Source organism: Drosophila tropicalis, unplaced genomic scaffold, assembly GCF_018151085.1.
Source record: "Drosophila tropicalis isolate 14030-0801.00 unplaced genomic scaffold, ASM1815108v1 contig_158, whole genome shotgun sequence".
Classification (NCBI taxonomy): Eukaryota; Metazoa; Arthropoda; class Insecta; order Diptera; family Drosophilidae; genus Drosophila; species Drosophila tropicalis.
The window spans coordinates 7,826,266-7,845,717 of NW_027172602.1; the positions used below are offsets into that span (position 1 = coordinate 7,826,266).

At 38.9% G+C, this 19,452-nt stretch overlaps 1 protein-coding gene across 1 annotated transcript; it reads right to left on the bottom strand.

Annotated features, from left to right (window-relative positions):
• Positions 1 to 7,770: 7,770 nt before the first annotated feature.
• On the bottom strand, positions 7,771 to 9,152 carry LOC137586841 (uncharacterized). Its single transcript, XM_068303018.1, has one exon. It carries the CDS (start codon positions 8,458 to 8,460, stop codon positions 8,134 to 8,136), a length of 327 nt encoding a protein of 108 aa, XP_068159119.1. The 5' UTR covers positions 8,461 to 9,152; the 3' UTR covers positions 7,771 to 8,133.
• Positions 9,153 to 19,452: the final 10,300 nt, after the last annotated feature.

Here is a 19,452-nt window from a genome sequence, read left to right on the forward strand (position 1 = left end):
TGTGAGTGTGTGAAAGTCAATCGTAGTCTGGTCCTGCGAATGAATTCAGTCATTGAGTTCGGTTGTCCTTAACGTTTTCGTTGTCGTCATCAGGAATGCCGCTGGTTGCCTTAACATTTTTTTTTTTTTTCGTTTTTTGGCTAGCAGAAGGTCATGGTAGAGCAGAGCAGAGGGATGGCAGCGGATGAAACTGTTGGAGATGAAACGCTTGGACAGGCAATGACTTTAATGGCAACTCGTTGCTGGGAGTAGCAGTGGTTGGCTGGTCTGTCAACCATTGGAAAGTTAGGGTATGCAGTGATTAATTTCAGCTATTCACTTTGGCCCTTTCATTCTGTGAAATATCGTGTGGTTTTAGTGTTGTAAAATGAAAATGACAGCAAGTATGGTCAATTTTAGAATGTTAGTGTTGTAAAATGGGCAAGTAATGTGCATAGTTGGATCACAAGTGTGAAGTAAAAGCGAAGTTAGAGGTTCAATGTAATCATTTACTTTGTATGTACTCTAGTCTCAGTGTTGTAAAAGCGTTTTGTAAGAATTGCTAGTTCATAACTTATACAGACAGTGTTGAATAACGCTTGATGCGGTCTTTTTATATCAATTCTGTATAGAGTATTTCACGAGTTAACTTTAAGCAGAATGAAAATCAAGGAGAAATGAAAACGAAGCAAAATGAAATGGTCTCGCCTTTCTGCCAATTGCTTATTTTTGGCTGTTCGTTCTGCGGTTCTGTTCTGGACAGTTTGGCTGACTGCCTATCTCTTTCTCGCTCGCTCTCTCTCTCTCTCTCTGTGTCTCTGCCTATATCCTTTTTTCCTATCTATACCGTGTCGCATCAATTATACAGATTGTATGTGTGTGTGTTTGTGTGGGTGTATGTGTGTGTGGGTGGGTTGGTGGGTGGGTGATAAAACTTAAGCTTATAGTATAGTCAGTTCGAGTTGGTGGAAATGACAACACTCGTTGTGCCTTGTGTAGAGAGTTGCATAATCAGTGCCAAATGGAAGAAAACTCATGAAATTCATGAAGCACATACTCCAAATACAAAATGAACTTTACAAGGTCTTTGGCTATCTAACTGGCTTATGGGACATTTAGGCCATCTGGCATTAATACTATTAGTGGTCCTTCTCCCGCCTCCGTCCCACATTTCTTTAAATTATATACATATTTTACACACACTTTCGAGAACAAATGAAATTGTTTTCTAGGCTTGATTTCATTTTGTAGTTAACAAATTCATAAAATGAATTCCATTTTGTCTTTTTTTTTCCTCTCTCTGTTTTGCATAAAATTTAACACGAATGTTGCAAGAGAGAGAGAGAGAGAGAGAAAGGAAGAGGAACACGAATTCCAGAGGAGGCGTTTCCAAGCGGCTGACCGCACGAAACTCATTTCGAAGTCAGAAATTACCAACAAAAATAGAATGAAAGCGACAAACAAACTGAAAAATAGGCTTAACCGAAAGGAAAAAATTACAACAAAACAAAAAATAAAAGGGGGATAACAACATGGCATTTGGAGTGACGACACGCCCACTTGACTACGCCCATATTGTGGCAGGCTATACGGTTGAAGCAACAGAATAAATGGAGAGCCAAAGTAACGCAAGCGGAATGTCCTCATGGACGTAGCTCAAGAGGGATTAACAACTAGCTTGGATTCATTAAACAGTTCATTCAATTCATTTTCAAATAAACAACTAAATGTATTATATATATATATATATATAGATATATATTTGCGTTCAGTTTCTCCCTTTTTGAGTTCTCATGGATTTGTTTTGGCTCTTGTGCTATTGTAACCAAAATGGTAGATGGCCAGAATATTATGCAGGATTCTATCTCATACTTCTATTGGCCTTCCCTTCTCTGCTTGGCTAAGAGTAAAAAAAATTAAACACAAAAAAAACTAGACAAACAAAAATGGTGACAGAATTGATAACAAAAAAAAAAAAATGGAAACAAAGAGAGAGATAAACAAAGGGAAACAACACGAAGAGGAAAAACATTGAAAAATGAAAGCATCATCACACACATTGTGTTTCTGTTGAAGTTTTGGTTTTTGTAGAAAAATTCTACAGTAAAATCCATAATATTGGTAGTTTTGTTAACTCTTTACTATAAAGCACTTGAACAAGGCTTTAAAATCAAGTAAAAAGATTAATAGATAACTCTTGAGATCGAGTACTAGTAGTTGGTTGATAAACTAACTAGGTTTAGTGAGTCCTTACGGTGCCATCGAAATACATATATCTAGGATCAACTCCAGCTTATGTCAACACCAATAAGTCGCAGTCTTAGGACCTGGTGAAGTCTTTTGGCCTTAACCTTGACTAGGAGAGCTTACATCAAGGTGAAGAGAACTCAGTTAAACCTGATGCAGTGGTTACTCAGCAGGAGATCTGAGGTCTACAAGGTCATTCGAAAGCCTGTTTGGACTCAGTCCTTCCACAGAATCCTTAACATCCCGTCTGTTAAGTGCGAGATCTATAGGTATGGCATTCCAGGCTGGACACCCATAAAAGTACACTGGTTGAGTCCGCTTCGCTTCTCACTCTTGAGGAGTGGCTGAACGGAGATGCCAGAACCAATCCCATACTAATATTTTTTAACTAGTAGGTTATCCAGATTTAAGCTCTTCAAAGTTGCGTATCCATGAGATGATGTTGACCCTTTTGCCTTTATATACAAACTTAAGGATCGTAAGTTTGCTTAACGATAAATAATAGAAGATATGGTTGTATAGTAGATAACGAAGTAATCTAGACTAGTCTATACTAATGGAAAAGCCTTCTTGGCAGCTGATGGATGATATCTTTGGAGTTCTTGTGCATGTTTTTAAATTTTACATTTTTGAACTACAAAAATGAAAAACATAAGTGAAAAACCTCCGAAATTCAAGTGAAAAGTTTATAGTTACCAAAAGTGTTGCCTACATTTGGGCTGACCATTTTAGTGGGCAACGGAAAACGCAAAAAGGCTTAAAGTGAAGAGGGCAAGGGAAAGGAGGGCGAGAGGGGAGACAAATTATCATCAGAATCTAACCACAAGCTGCCCAAGTCAACGTTACAAAATGTGCCATGAGTTTGTTGTTGTTGTCTCTCTCTGTCTCTCTCCGTCTCGTGTTTTTTTTTTTGTATTTTGTTGGTTACCCGAAAACTTGTTGTTTCTTGTTGTTGTTGTTGTTGCCACTAAAATTTTGACACAATTTTTGATGAATGTCAAAATCTGAACCGTAACAAGTGGATGCACACACACACACACACACACAGAGACACAGAGAGACAGAGACAAAGTTGCAAAAGGGAAGGGACAGCAGGCAAACGATGTTGTTTGATAAAGACTAAAGACAAACACGACGACGACAACGACAACGAAAATGCCAGGCAAATAATGCCAGCAAACCAACAAACCAGCCAGAGATGCCATGGAAAAGAGTGAAAGGAGATGGATGGCAGTGGAAGTGGAAGTGTATGTACATGGAAGAGTACGGAGAAGGTGGTACTGAGCCGGAAACCCGCATCAACGCAAATGTCATTTGATGGATAAGTTTTGAGCCGACCGGATGGTCGTCCGGGCGAACAGGGATAACTATGTTCCATATTTAATTATTCATGAGGCGGCAAAAGTGTTGGACAGAGAGGCACACAGTGAGAGAAAGAGAGTGGGAGACTAAACTCAGTGTTTCCCTTGGTAGTACCTTTGGCTTGCTTGCTCGCCGGATGATTCAACTCCGAGTCCTTTGATTAATGAAGCAGCTGAGACAACATCAGCAATCAAATTAATTTCAGTTACATGAGCGGATTATAAAAAAAAGCACCAGAAAAAACCAAAAAAACCACAAAACAAAATAAAAAATTCAGTGGTTAACTTAAACTATGACAACGACTTTTCCATACCATGTAGTAGTCCCTTTTGTCTTTGTATATTGTAATGTCTATCTAAACTATGTTTAGATTTAGTTTAGAGAATTTGCTAATTAATTTAGACCAGAATTCAGTTTTAGTTTCGAGTTATTTTATTATAATGAGTTGAATAGAATATTTATAGCATTTTAGTTTAGTTAGTTGTTGGCTCCGCTCGCTGCTTTGGCACATTAAATAAATGATGACGAGTTGTTACATTTCGGGATCAGTTTTGTCTCTCTCATAATCCTTGAAACCTCAACAAAAGGAAAGCAAAACTAAACAGGACAGAAAAAAATGTAAAACAAACACAAAAAACAAATCGCTTTGGGGTAGCTAAAAGATGTACCAACGAGCAAACATTTTTCACAAAACTTAATGAAGTAATTTAAAATAATTATCAATGCTAATTTAATGAGGCATGGGCAAAGGCTCTCATTCTCCCTGGATGATGCAAAAAAAAAAAAAAAAAAAAGAGATGGGAAGGGAAGGGAAGGGAAGAGAAGAGAACCCAAATGTAAGTAAGTAGAAACATTCGTTTCTTTCTTTCTCTCTCTCTCTCTCTCTTTGTCTCTTTGCAGCTCCTTTTTTCGCTTCTTTGTCTTGCTTTGCTGTTGACAAGGCCACCCTCATTTGTTGCAAAAAGCTTTTTGCTTCTTATATCCCTTATTTTGTTTCTGAATGTTTGTACTTTGTTTAATATTTAAATTGGAATGCATTAAGTGCTATATGGGCGCAAGTAGGCGTGGCAATTCACGTCTAGACGCACACACCCAAAGAGATCGTGGGGAGGAGAGTGCATGATATCCATAAAATTAGCCAAGTAACATTTACCTGCCACTTGACGACATCGCCCAAAATCCATTCAAAACCCAACGACGACGACTAAATGAAATGCATTTGGCTAGGCAAAATCTATATACCGTGTCTACGTGTATCTGTTGACTTTAAATTGTCTACGTGTGTCTATATGTGTTCGAGGGGTGTTCGAAAACTAAACAGAATGCGAGCAAACGGCAAACTACTTGAGTAAATTGGCTCAAAATCGAAAGCGATAATATGAAGGTCCTAAGTCGGATAGCTTAAACTGATGGAAACTATGGCTGAATATATCCTTATCATAAGAAGCCACAAGAAAATGATAAGAGACAACAGAAAACAAATGAGTTAACTGAACAAGTAAACAACAATTGAACAAGTGACACAGTGAGTAAGTAAATAATAAAAAGTCAATGAGTCGCTTGATAGGCCTCAAATCAAAAACTATTCATACACACCTCGTAGGTTGGTAATTGCGAATGCAACATAAATTGCACAAGTCGCTAACGGTAATTGTCGCCCGCCTTATGCCTGCCCCGCCCCCCAGCTTGCCATTTACCACATGATATATGCGCCATATTTGCCTAGATATAAATTGGGCTGTCTTCCATCCTCTTTCCCTGTCTCTCTCTCTCTCTCTCTCTATCTCACACACATACCACCCTCTCATTTTGGGTTTTACCTTGTGCTCAAGCGCCTGGAAAATGCCACTAACGATGATGTTACAGTCGTTTTACCGTTATCGTTAGCATTTATCGCAAAACCGCTTTGAATGTTGACAAAAAATAAATTTAAATTTCTGCTCTCATTTTGAATTTTGGAAAAACACAAAGCATATTTTAAAATATCATGTCCTGGAGGACTTCAAATGGACATCAATTGAACGATTCCTTAAAGTATAATTCTTTGAATTCTTCTACTCGTTTCACTTTCAAACTAAAGGCCACACTTGGATTAGTACATCGATTTCAATTAATGTTTAGTTATAGTTTATGATATGATATGAAATTTTTCCAAATGCCTTTCCCAATTCACAATCTTTTAAATGCAATTTTCTGTAAGAATTTATAAAGTTGCATTTACTTATTAAAACTTGTACAAACAATCAAGGAGAGAAAGAGGGAGAGAGAGAGAGAGAGAGAGAGGGAGAGGAATAGAAAGAAAGAAACATTTGCCAACTAAAATGCAACTGACCAAAAAGTTCAAGTGGAACCGCACTCATTGCAGCTAAGGGAATGCATGAAATTTTATCCAGAATGTACAGATAGAAGTTATATATGTATGTATACAGAAATATATGTATGTATGTATGCCATGACCATTGGCTGTGAATCTCTCTCTTCGCTGATTGAAATGTTTTGCCAGCGCTTAGCATTTAAAGTTTAATGCAATGGTTGCCACAGGAAACGGAAACGGAACGATGTGTGCAATAAATTCGACGTACGTACAGTGTAACGCAAATGCAACCAGAGATGAAGTGCCACGGACTTGACTGGACTCGACTGTAGGGTCGCTTATGAGGGAGGCTAAGAAGAGAGAGAGAGAGAGGTGGTGGCACTTTAACTTATGTACAATTGGACAGAGGTTCCTCAGCATCCATCCAGCCAGCACGCACATTAAAAGTTCAAATGCCACAAAAAGAAAACGACAATTGAACGAACGAACGAAAGAAATAAAAAATAAAAATGAAAATCCGCTTAAAAATTGTACATAAGTGCATATAAGTAAAAATAGAGACAATGAAAGAACACTGAAAATAAAATATACACTTAGGAGAAACGAGAAGCAGAAGTACTTGAAGGGTCAACCAAAAGGAACTGTACGAGGGCAAGAATCAACAGACCATTATGCTCCGGATCTCCATCAAGTCCAATGTTTGTATAGGAATTCAGTTTTAAGAGGGAAAAATAGTAACAGGCATCAACTCTTTCAATCACAGTGAATGCTTCAAAGCATCTCTTAAATAACGTATACGCAATGTGCTCTTAGATAAGTGGCCAAAACTATTTGTTTAAGTCATAGATTTAAGACAACTTTTAAACAATTAAAACCAAACAATAACTGAAAACGTCTTGTCGATGACAAAATTAATTTCCTTATTCCGTTTTACCCTAACATACATACATACATACATACATATATTCAGTTCATTATCTGATGCATATTCAAAAAGACTCGGCTAAACAAATTGACCTTCATTTCCATAACCAACGTTTGCATGGAATATGTTATGCCAAACTAATTACTTGCTAAAAGGGCAAACAAAAGCTATAGAAGCAAAATGCAAAAAGAACTAAGCCTCGATAACAATACCAACAACAACAACAACAGCAACAGCAGCAACAACAACAATAGAGATGAGAGGCCTAAGCATTTATCTATGATCGTTGGCCAGCAAAGTGATGGAGGGTGAGTGAATGGATTCCATGTTCTGGGCTCGGGACAGAATACGACAATGCAAAACAAAAGCCAAAGGATAAACAATAGCAGAAAAGCAACAACGACAACCACAACAACAGCAACAACAACAACAACAATAGTCAGTAAACACACTCGAGTGCCAATCAATGCAAGAACAAAAACTGTTCAATATAGTCTAAACACACACACACACACACATACACACATCAAACGAGCGAGGGTTATCTACAAAAGTTTATGCAATATAAAGGAAGAGATTCCATTCTCATTCCTTTTCTAAGAGGGTGAAATTGGTAAATTGGGCAGGCGGAAAGAGAAGAGCTCTTTGCTTGGGTCCTAGTCCTAGTATATTCATTTCATTTGTCTGGTCTTCATCTACTTTTACTTTGATAGAAACTGCTTGAGTACCCCTCGCATATCCCTGAAAGCATATTGCATATTGCATAGTTGGAGGGAAAGAGCAATAGAAGTTTTGCATGGATTTTCAGCTTTATATTGCAATTGTATGGGATGTTTAATTTAAGTTGATGAAATTGGATTAAATTGTTGCCTAATTTATTATATTACAAACAAGAAGAGAACACAAATTTTGTTATAGTTCAACATTAAAAAAAGATTTTATATCATCATGCAATCATCAAACATTTTGTAGTCAATTTTTTACAATTTTTTTTTTTTGGCATAGATTTCTTGTTTTTTTCATTTTTTTTGTGGCTTAGGATTTTTTCTTTTTTTTCTTGGGCAACACTCGAACTAGAAATTTTGTAAATAAAATGTGTGCGTGTGAGTTTCATCAAATAGACATTTGTGTGTGTGTGTGAGTGTGAGTGTGCGTGTGTGTGTGTGTGTGTGTGTATTGTGAATTTCTGTTAGTTTGCTTTCTAATAATGTCCTTGTTTGTACTCAATTGTGCATGTTAATTCGCCCCAGTCCAGTCCAAAAAAAAAGAAATGAGATATTCTCTTCTTGAAGGACCAAGGCGATTGTCAATCGGTGTGAAATAACCAGTCCATGGGCACTCCATAGATGTAATTCAATTGCAATTTCGTATAGGCTATCACACCGCTCGGGCAGTATGCCATCGCCTCCTGAACGGTAATCCATTTGGCAAACTCATCGCCAGCGCACAAAACTTGTAAATAGATAATGCCATTAAATGCTGAATGAGTTATGATTCCCATTAGATTGTTGCTTCCGCCGCTGCTGTTGCTGCTGCTGCTGCTGCTGCTCCCACTCCCACTACCACTCGATGAGGTGTGGCTGGTAGTGGAGGAGGAGGAGGAGGAGGTTGAAGGATTCAGATTGATAACCATATTGTCTTTTTTTTCTGTTTGAAAATCTGCCAAAGATCGTAACCAAGGGGCGGCCCCTCACTTGAATTCAAACACGAATTTTGTAATTGGTTAACTGAAAACGAAACGTTGTTAAGTGTGTATGTGTGTGTGTGTAAGTGTATGTGTATGTGTATGTGTATGTGTGGTGTGTGTGTGTGTGTGTATGGGACCCTCTGGCCGTTTACCGCAAAAACGGAATCCGGGTCCTCGAAATTTACTGCTGTTGCTGCTCCTGTACAGTTGTTTGAGGAAATGGAATTCGACAAAAAATTCTCATCCGTCCTGCACTGCTGTTCGCTTCTGCATTAATCGCAATCAATGTAATCCTGATATCGCTTTGCTTTTTTCGTCTTTTGTTTTTCTCACTTTTTTGGGTTTATATTTCAGGATGGTCCAGGGTCCGATTTCGATTTTCGTTTAGTTCTCTTTCATTGATTTGGCGGTCATATATTTCATTGGTTAGAGGGAATTTACGTTTTTTGTTTTTTTTTTTTTTCGTGTTACTACTGTTTGTCGATTTTTGTGGTTTTCGTTTTTTAAGGATAATATATATATATATATCTAGATATTTTTGAAAAATTTTAATTCATATATTTAAAGCGAGAGAGTGTGTGTGTATGTGTGTAGGCTAGTTGTGTATAATAATGAGTGGCAAGCCAATGAATATATGATTTAAACTAGGCTGTCAGCTCACTAGCCAAAAGCCAATGAGATTGAAATGGATGGCAAAGTGAAAGTACACAAAATGTCAATGAAAGGCATTTGTATCTTACTTAGGGCCCAGATAGGAGGCCAAGGACTGTACAAGGACTGTTCTTTTGAAGACCTTAGAAGAGTCTGCATTGACTTGGACGGAGAGGCGAATGGAAGGCAGTGCCGGATCAAGCCATGGCAGGACCTATAGCTGGGCATCAATCCAAAAGAGAGGATCACTTTCCAAGTGTGAACTAAAAGAGGAGAAGGAGGAGGAGTTCATGGGTCTTTGCTCTTGACCAGTATATTCATCAAGTGGCCTACCCTGCGTATACGTTATAAGAGAGAGGCTTCATCAGAGCATCATGAATGGAACAAAAAACTTTTGAGAACGTAATTAGTTCTCATTTATAGGGTATCTTTGATTCGTTGTCTGGCTGAAGTTTTCTGTTTCTTTTTTTTTGGTTTTTCGTAAATTTTAATAGTCAACATCTGGATTTTATCTACTATTTTTCGCTGGCAACAAATGAACTGAACAAATGAAACTTTTGCACAAGGAAGTTGTTGACACGACAATGGTTCTATCTGTCTCGTTCTCCCTCTCTCTCTCTTTCTTACTTTTCTCTTGCTCTCTTTTTGTCAAGCAGTCCGCTATGTTTAGTGCTTTATTTATAGCGGTAAATGCAGCGCGTAAATCACTAACTCGCACATACACACACGTGAGCACATTCACACAAACACACACACACACACACACACACACACATGGAGCTCAGATCAGCTTAGCTTAAGCTTCCTCCAAGCAGCACACACACACACACATACAGAAACCCCCAAAGCAATTAAATTGGAGTCGCCCAACAGTAAAAAGCGGATGGTTTTGGTGGGGTGGATATTATGGGGATTTGCAGACAGAACGAGATAGACAATCGAAACGGAAATTAATTGCGGATTGTGTGAAAAGTGAAAGGCGAACTCCCACCCATTTTGAATCTCGCAGTCCACCCCCATTCCCGATCCTTTGACAATACCTACAAAACTTTACCCGAAGGCGTGGATTGACTTTTGGCATTTCACCAACTCATTGCGAACTCATGTCCAAATATAAAATGATGTCGCCCCCCCCCACACACACACACACACTCTTCCTGTGACAGTGACTGTGACTGAATCGGATTCAGTCTTCTTCTGTTTGCTTGTGGATCCCTTTGACACAGGACACATGGATAAGAACGTGGCTTAATTAAGACATCGTTACATGCACATTTTTGGCCTTTACTCGAGACCATTCAAAAAAATCCACAAAGCTCTCTCTGTGAACATTATTAAAAATTCAGTCAATATAAGAAAATTGTTGAGCGAGCATTCTGGAACAAGGAATATGCGTTAAGTCTTCATGAAATATTTGACAAGGTGGTTCAGACCGGGGGTTCAAAACCAACCCCAGCCCAGCCCAGTCCTTCGTTTCGTTTCCTATCTTGCCTTCATCCTGCTAAGAGATGATGCTGCCAACACATCCGTTCCGGCTTTTTGTTTTCAGCCAAGTGTAAGATATTGGCAAACGCAATGCATTTACTTACACACACACACACATACAGTCAGAGCTATAGACATGCATGCACACACACATGGAAAAGCTTCATATTGTCAGATTGTTGGCAATTTATACCTGTCTAAAAGGATAAAATCCCTTATCCCGAGTTTTCTCAATGAATTCGACTTTCCGCATACCTTTTAGTTAAGCGCAATAAGAATTTCAAAATAAGGCAAAAGAAGGCGTGGCATCGGAAGCTTTTCAGCTGGGGCATATTTTGACATTGTTTATACCAAATTTTTCATTTCTCCTGGTAACGATTTATGCTAACCAATGAAATTCGATAAACTAATTGAAATAATCTTGAAACTAGAACCTAATTTGGTTAAAGTTAGTAACAAAATATTGATATAAAGACTTTATTTCCACCTTGATATGGCTCATTAGATTTAAGGAAAGAAAATCAACTCTTGGAAAGGCCAAGTCTAAGAAAATGGAAATCGGAACTTGTAGTATTTTAGTCCCTACATCATATACTTACTTGGTCCTCCGTGACAGAAAAGGTCATCGCACTCTGTGCATTAGCCTTGTGACAGTTAAAAACTTATATACATATAAGCGACCCATTTGCTAGATAAGCAAAAAAATGTCATGTTTACCTTAGTGTACAGTTCGGACAAAAGCTGAGTGTTGGTTATCGATAGCTTTGTTTGTTATTGTCAGTGGCTGCCGCTGCTGCTGTTGCTGCTGTTGTGCAAGAAGATTGACTTTTAAATGTTAACCTCGGAAAGGTCAACATAATGGGGGGCAAGTTCAACGACTGACACAAATATTTGCCAGTTACCTTTTGTTCTTGTTGGTCTTTCTCTAGCAAAAGAAGCAAAAAAAAAAAAAAAAAAAAACCACAAAACAGGGCTGCCAACCACCGAATATAAACAATTTATGCACAACGACCGCTACACCCAATGAATGGAAAGGAGGGGGTGGGTAAGGTGGGGGAGTGGTGCTCTGGTTCATTGTAAGAGGGTCACAAAATGATGATGCTGCTTGCAGTTGTGCCAACTTTTAGCTTTGCTTGTTAGTTTCGTGTAAACAAGTGGGCAAGGAGAAAGCAAAATAGTCCACACACACACACACACACATAGAGGGAAAGAGTGAAAGAGAGAATGAAAGAGGGAGAAAAAAAAAACTGCGGGTCATTTGAATGCATGTTCACATGGCCAGTTACCATCGATGATAAGAGTGAGAGAGAGAGAGAGAGAGAGATGGGGTGGGAGAGGGCAAAAGAAGAGAGATGGCAAAGTGGAAGAAAAGTCAACATAGACGTAGCCTGATTGTGGACAGAGGCGCAGGAGTCAACGCCAATGGCAAATATTTAGCTCTCGGCTGCACTTGAGATTAACTCTCATACACACACACACACACATGCATTAAGTTTCGGGAGTTAAGGAGAGAGAGAGAGAGAGAGAGAGAGGAGGGGTGCTAGTGGTTAAGGACAAGCGAACACAAAAGCAAAGTGAAGCAAAATACAAACACACTCAAAAGTGAAAATGGAAAAAGTTTCAATGGTTTTATCATGTTTACTTTTATTTGTGTCACTGAGTGGTTATATAAGCCCCGAACATGGACACGGCCAAAGTAAGAGTATGGCCAGAGCTCTACAGCTCCAGAGCTATGGGGCTATGGGGCTATGGGATAGCAATTGGGATTGGGATTTCGACAGGGAACTTGGGAGCATACACCGTAGCCGCAAAATACACACATAAGGAGCGTACACACACACACATACATACATACATAGAAAAGCGTATGTTCAACACACTCAAGGGAGATCACTGCCTGGCCGTGAAGTGCTGCCCGGACAAGTGACAGCTTTGGATTTTCGATAAGGACCCAAGGACAATGAAATTTGCCCAAGAACCAGAAGTCCTCCCGGCCAACACCAACACTAGCAAAAAGAAATCTATGCGAGGAGTGTTTAAAAAGTAAGTTGGAGCGAAGTAAAAAGTTCATTGCGATTATGAGAAAACAGTTGGATTTGCCTAGTTAGTTATAGTTTTAAGAAGCAAAGAAGATTAAGCATATTTTGTATCAACAACTTCAAAATCAATTTGCTTATGCTGATATATCCTTTGGTAGGGTCGTATAATCGTTTGTGTTGAAGCACACCTCGCTAATTTTTGGTCGAGTGGGCTGTGGACGAGTGGAGAGAGTGGCAAAACGGGATTTCTGTATTGGACTTGGGTTTGAGCCTTAGTTTGGTTGACATTGTTGCCGTTATGCCTTTAATGTCAGTTCACTGGCTCTCTTCAAGTGTATGAGTGTGTGTGTGTGTGTGTGTGTGTGTGTGCATTGTCATCCACCTTACCTCAGTTTACTCTAGCAGTTTACTTAATAAGCTGCTGCTGCTTCTACCTAAGCTCCATTGAACTCATGATTTGGCACAGTTTATGTGGGTCTCTCTTTCTCTCTCTCTCTCTCTCTCTCTTTTTCTTTTGGTTATTCTTTTCTATGGCCCAACAAACAGTCTTTCTATCTCAAGTTTCTGTTGCATTATAAAAGAAATGAGAATTTGTAAGCCTTTTTTATGCTTCAACTTCCTGTCAAAAAGGGAATACCTTTTCACATGCGAAACTAAATGGACACAAAACTTTCAAATGTTAAAGGATTATCAATAATTTATCCAACTATTTTCTGGCAGTGGACTGTCTAGTCTTCTAGGGTTATAGAAAAAGAGTTATCAAATTGAAATTTAAATGGTCTTTCTTCTCTTAGGAGCAGAAAGAAATATACATAGATTCAGTGTGCATTTGGAAACACATTTCCATTGGCTCTTTGATTAAATATTATGAGCGATAAATACTTTTCCAGCCCATTGCATACTTTACGGCGCAATGTTCCAACATTTGGTTCAAAGGTTTTTTTTTTGTTTTATCATGATTGTTGTATGTGTGTATTGCTAATACATGTAGTTTACGATTAAAGAATTTGATGCTGGGATTGCAGCCAAGCAGGACGATGGCTTCTGATTAAGCATAATTTATGTTGGCCAAGTGGCGACCATTAGCGCCACATTGTCAGAGAGAGCCGTTGCCATGGTCGTCGACCAAACACTTGTACCCATACCAAGAGACCACCTCCAACCTCTGGCATCCAACTTCATTCTCATCCGCATCCTTATTGTCGTTGTTGGCCATGATAAATGCTTCACATTAGCGCGCAATGGCAGCAAACAATAAATCCCATCTCCGTTTCCATCTACATCTCTGCACCCTCGGCTTTGGTTCCCATCATCCGTGATCGGTTGGACTTGGACTTGTTTGTTTTTGCCCCAGATGAGAAGGCGAGAACGAGAGAGAGAGAGAGAGAGAGAGAGAGAGAGAGAGACTGTTTGGTTAATTTCGCTGCGGGAATTTTAAATCATCTCTAAATTAGGGTCATGCAAACTCAATAAACCAAATGCGGAAGTATGCCATGAGGACGTTTGCCCAGCAACTAGTAATGGAGGCGAATGTGAGGTAAGGAATAGCTTGGGGAATGCTTTACGTTCGTGTGTGTGTGTGTTTGTGTGCAGCAACAACTCAATTAGTGGCACACTAACAGACACAGTGTAACACACACACACACACACACACAGACACACATAACATAGAGCGAGGGAAAACATTTGCCACAATTTGGCAAACAAATCACGTAGGAACTGGCGTTGCTTCGCCGATTCCCTTTACACTCACTTCCCATCATTTAGTTCATTGCATATATTTATATACCATACATACATATACACACATACATATATACATATATACATATCTATATATATATTAGAGTTGTACCGTTAAGCATTACATTTTCATAGGCATTGAAAAAAAAAAAACAATGTTAATGAAAAATTTTTTATTTTTTGGACTTTCATAAAAAGTAAAGCTTTCTTAATTATTCGGAGTTTTTTCTATTTTTAAAAATATTAATTTTAATTTTTCTTGATTTTAAAATTTTAAATTATAATGCCAATGAAATTGTGTGACCAATGCATTATAAAAGTAAAGCATTAGGAATGATTCTGCAAAGATTCGAAATTGTCAATAAAAATTAGAATAATATGAAAAATAATAGTGCAGTAAAAATAATTTACTCACCTGATGACCTCCGAAAGTTCGACCTCACTGAGCAATGCAACTCCAACTACTGATGCGTCCCCCCTCAGTTGCAGATTCTTTTATAGGCCCGGCTCTCCCACTAAACTGCACTGTCACTGCACTGGCACTCACACACTGAGTTGTTGATCGGGAGAGCTGCTCTCGCTCACTTAGCTAAGTGTGTGTGCATATGAGCGGGCAAAGCGTGAGCGGTGTTAGTGTATGTGTTTGTGTGCATTGTGTGGGAGGTGACAGCGCGAGAGGTGCTCAGCATGTGATCGATTCTCTCAATGCTTGGCTCTCGTTGGGCGTATTAAAGAAGCTGAGCTGACACACACACACACACACACACACACATACACTCACGCTTTGCCCGCTCATATGCACGCACACCTATCTCACGTCAGCGAGAGGGCGACTATGCAAGTGAGCGATCAGCAACTGAGTGTGTGAGTGACAGTGCAGTTCAGTGGGAGAGCACTTCTCTCGCGTTTTGCCATCGCTGGGCCTATAAAAGAAACTGCAACTGAGGGGGGCGCATCAGTGGTTGGAGTTGCATTGCTCAGTGAGGTCGAACTTTCGGAGGTCATCAGGTGAGTAAATTATTTTTCATATTATTCTAATATTTATTGACAATTCCAATCTTTGCAGAGTCATTCCTAATGCATTACTATTATAGTTTCATTAGCATTTTAATTCAGAATATTCAAATCAAGAAAAATTAAACTTAATTTTTTTAAAAATAGAAAAAATTCCGAAAAATTAGGAAAAACTGGGAACAAATTAAGAAAAATTGTAAAAAATTACGAAAAATAAATGAAAAATTTACAAAAATTAGGAAAAAAATAAAAAAAAATGCAAAAAATATGAAAAATTAAGAATAATTGAAAAAATTAAGAAAAATTATAAAAAAATACAAAAAATTTACGAAAAATTAACAAAAACTAGGAAAAAATCAAAAAATTAGGAAAAATGAAGAATAATTAAAAAAGAATTTTAAAAAAATGGGAATAATTAAAAATTAAAAAATATTCAAAAAATTTACGAAAAATTAACAAAAACTAGGAAAAAATAAAAAAATTAGGAAAAATTAAGAATAATTAAAAAAGGACTTAAAAAAAATGGTAATAATTAAAAATACATAGTCTTAATTTTTTCTTATAATTTTTGTTAACTTATTGTAATTTTTCTGAATTTTGGTCAATAAGCATACAGAATGGTTGCATGTGTATGTGAATGTGTGTGTGTGCAGGTATGCGTATTTAAGCCAAATCAATAAGTTGCGGTTGAGATTGAATTTCATTTGCAGGTGAATGCGAGAAATTTGCATTAATTTCGTTTGAAAGAAGAAATATGCAAATTCTGCACTTCGAGTCCCAATTCTCACTTCGGGATGGGGTAACTTGGCTTCACTTTGGTCTGAATAGTGGAATCTTTCACTTTATGCATATGCATGAGAGTCTTATGTAATGCTATTGCTTCACGCCCCACCCCCCCTCTCTCACTACTGAGTTGCCACCACTTGTCGTGTACGAAATTATCGACACTTAAAATGTTGCAAGCGTCGCGACGCTTGGTTTTATATATTCTGGATGCCAGTTTCCCCCAGATCCCCGTCGACGTTTATGTAATCTTAATGTTTATGCAGCTTATGCTTCATAAATTCGCTTCCCTTTTCTCCCGTATCCCCCGCCACCCCTCTCCCAAACTCAGCGTCCTCTCGCAATGGTTTGGCGCTGTGAGACGCGACGTCGTCTTCCGGTGCGGCATTCGCCATTTTGTGCTTTGCGCCCGTTTGCTTGCTACGAATTTTTCGTTTCGTTTCGTTTCTTTTCACTTCTCAGTATTTCTTTCCTTTGTTGTTGTTATTGTTGCTGCTGCTTTTGCCTGCACATCCGTTGCCATTTGTTTATTGCCAGTTTCATTGCTTCATTGCGAGCGCATTGCCTTTTGCCAGGGTTTTTATTTCCTGTGTCGTCTTTGCCGCTTTTCCTCCTTTTTTTTTTTTGGCTGATGAAAATATTTTTACGACAAGTTTTTCGCGAAGATTTGCAACATTTGCAGAAAAAGGCAGAGAGAACAGCAGCATCTCAGTCCAAAGCGGAAGTGGCACAAGTTGTGCGAATCAACGCAAAAATGTGACCAAACAACAGCAGATCGGTGGGGGTGGGAACGAGAATGGAGATGAGGATTAAGGTCGGAGATCAAATGAAACGCACACTTTGGTCATAAAACGCTTAACGTTTACTTTAACAAAATCCCCTCCAACTCCCTTTCATGCTGCTGCTGTTGCAAAAAAAAAAAACCCTGACCTCCATGTCCGGAACATGCGGAAGTTGTCAAGTTTTATGTTAACATCAGAGTGAAATGGTAGTCAACAAGGGGGGGGCGAAGGCGGGTAGTGGGTTGAATAGGTGGAGCTACATACAAATGTTTGTACCAATGGCATTTCCTCTTTCCCATCATCTTTCCATCCGTTCTCTTCTTACATTCATGAATTTTGTATGCGCCAGCAGAATGCAAAATTATAATTAGGCAACCTACCCCACTCGGTTGCCCTTTTTGGGCCAACAACGTGTAACTGATACCAGAAATAAGCGAAGCGACAGTGACAGCAATAGCAATATCTCTTTCCCTCGTTTTGTCTTCCTTTCTCTCTCTCTCTCTCTCTATGTCTCTCTCTGTTGTTCTCTCTTTTTAGCTGTGTGTTAGTGTGCCTTTCTCTGTCCCTGTCTGTCTGTCTGTCTGTCGCTCGCTCCTCGTTTCATTTGTATTTTGGCATTTTGGCTCCTCGAAGTCCACGCACGTTCGTGCATAAAGTACATTTTATTAGCTTTGCCTTTTGCATTCTCTGCAACCATTTCTAATCAAGCCGACGGTGCTGCTGCTTCTGTACCGTTTGTCTTTGTGGATGTAACTGTGTAACTGTGTGAGAGTGTCTCGGGTTTCTGTGACCTGCGGTGCCTGCCTTTTGATGCCATCAGAAATTAGTGTGACCAAAGCATGCATCTATAAATGTTTCAGATTTGAAAACTTTTCGAACTGGTCTGGCTATTTTCCAATATTTTTCATGTTCAGTCTATGATCTAAGAAGAGAAGGCGGAAAAAGAATCACCCAGATATGTCACTCACATTGTCATCTGGTCACACTGGCTGGGTCCAGAATCTGACTTGTTTTTGGGTGAAGTTTAATGCTTAGCGTAATAATTTTTTAGTTATACAACGCCCAGCTGGAAGCCAGTAGCAATGCAAATAAATATTCAATTGCGAATGTTTAGGTTGGCAAAGTGAATGCCGCCAAATGAAAATGGAAATGGCCAAGGAAGGCAGAATGGGAGTATAGAAGTTGAATGAAGCCGGAATGGACGCGTTCAAATTGCAAATTGCGTTCGTTTACAAGCGAAATAAATGAGCGAACGCGCGCCCGGCCATTAGGCAAAAGTTACAGCACAGGACAGGACAGGACAGGCCGAGTTGAGTTGAGCCACGCCTAACATTTAGCAACAATCCGCCACACCACCACCAAGCTCCTCCTCCACCTCCTCCTCCTCAACCTCAATCGCTATGTGACTGTGGTGCCTGTTTAGCCACATTAGAAAAATGAAACGTCGTGCCATAAAAGACAACTTTTTGTCGGTTAGGTTAGCTGCCGGTGGCAAGGGGACAGGGGTAACTTGGCATTTTTGTGTTGCGTGCTTTTTTGGGCGCGCATAATTAGATAAGCAGCGTGATGTCTAGCCTGGTAACTTGAACTATACATACAACTCCTGCCCGCCTCCCGTTTTGGGGCACCCACTGCGTCTGTCACAACGAGCTGCTGACAGATGGCGCGTCATAAAAAAGGACAAAAAAAAAAAAAGGAGCAACAATGCGCCACAAAATGTCTGAGGTTAGAGGAATAAAGGATGGGGGTTTGGAGTGTTTTCGTTTTCGTTGCCTACCTGTCTGCGACGACAGAGAGAGACCCAACAAGAATGAGGACACAACATGCAATTATACGCAATCAACATAAATCATTCAAATTGACCCCCACCCAGCAGCAAAAAAAAAACAAAATTTAAGTAGAAAACGACAAATGGAAGGATATATACACATATACACTTTAGTCGTACATACACATTCATATGTATGCATGGCCAGGATAAGATGTGGGAGAGGAAGGCTCTTCTGAGAGTCCTGACTTTTGGCTAATTTGCAATTGAAATAAATGCCTAAGTCAAAAAGTACCGAATTCCGTATTAAGAATTTCGAAGGCGCGTGGCCTTCATTCACCTGTTTATATATATATATATATATGAACATAAATATATCAAAAGCTTTTGACTCAGACAAATGTGATTAAGGCATGCAAAAAAACAAAAAAACAAAAAAACAAACAAAAAATGGAAACAGCAGGCAAACGAGAGAAATGTAACTTGAAACATAATTAAAGTACAGTTATACATATCTGAGTGAAAATATTACGTATACGACCTTTTGTTCAATAGAGACATTAGATCATTCTAAGAATAGAATCAGAAAAATTATAATTATGGCTGACAAAACCCTACAAAAACTTGACCTGCGACTTATTAAAGATGTTCGTGAAGTAACAGAAATTAAATC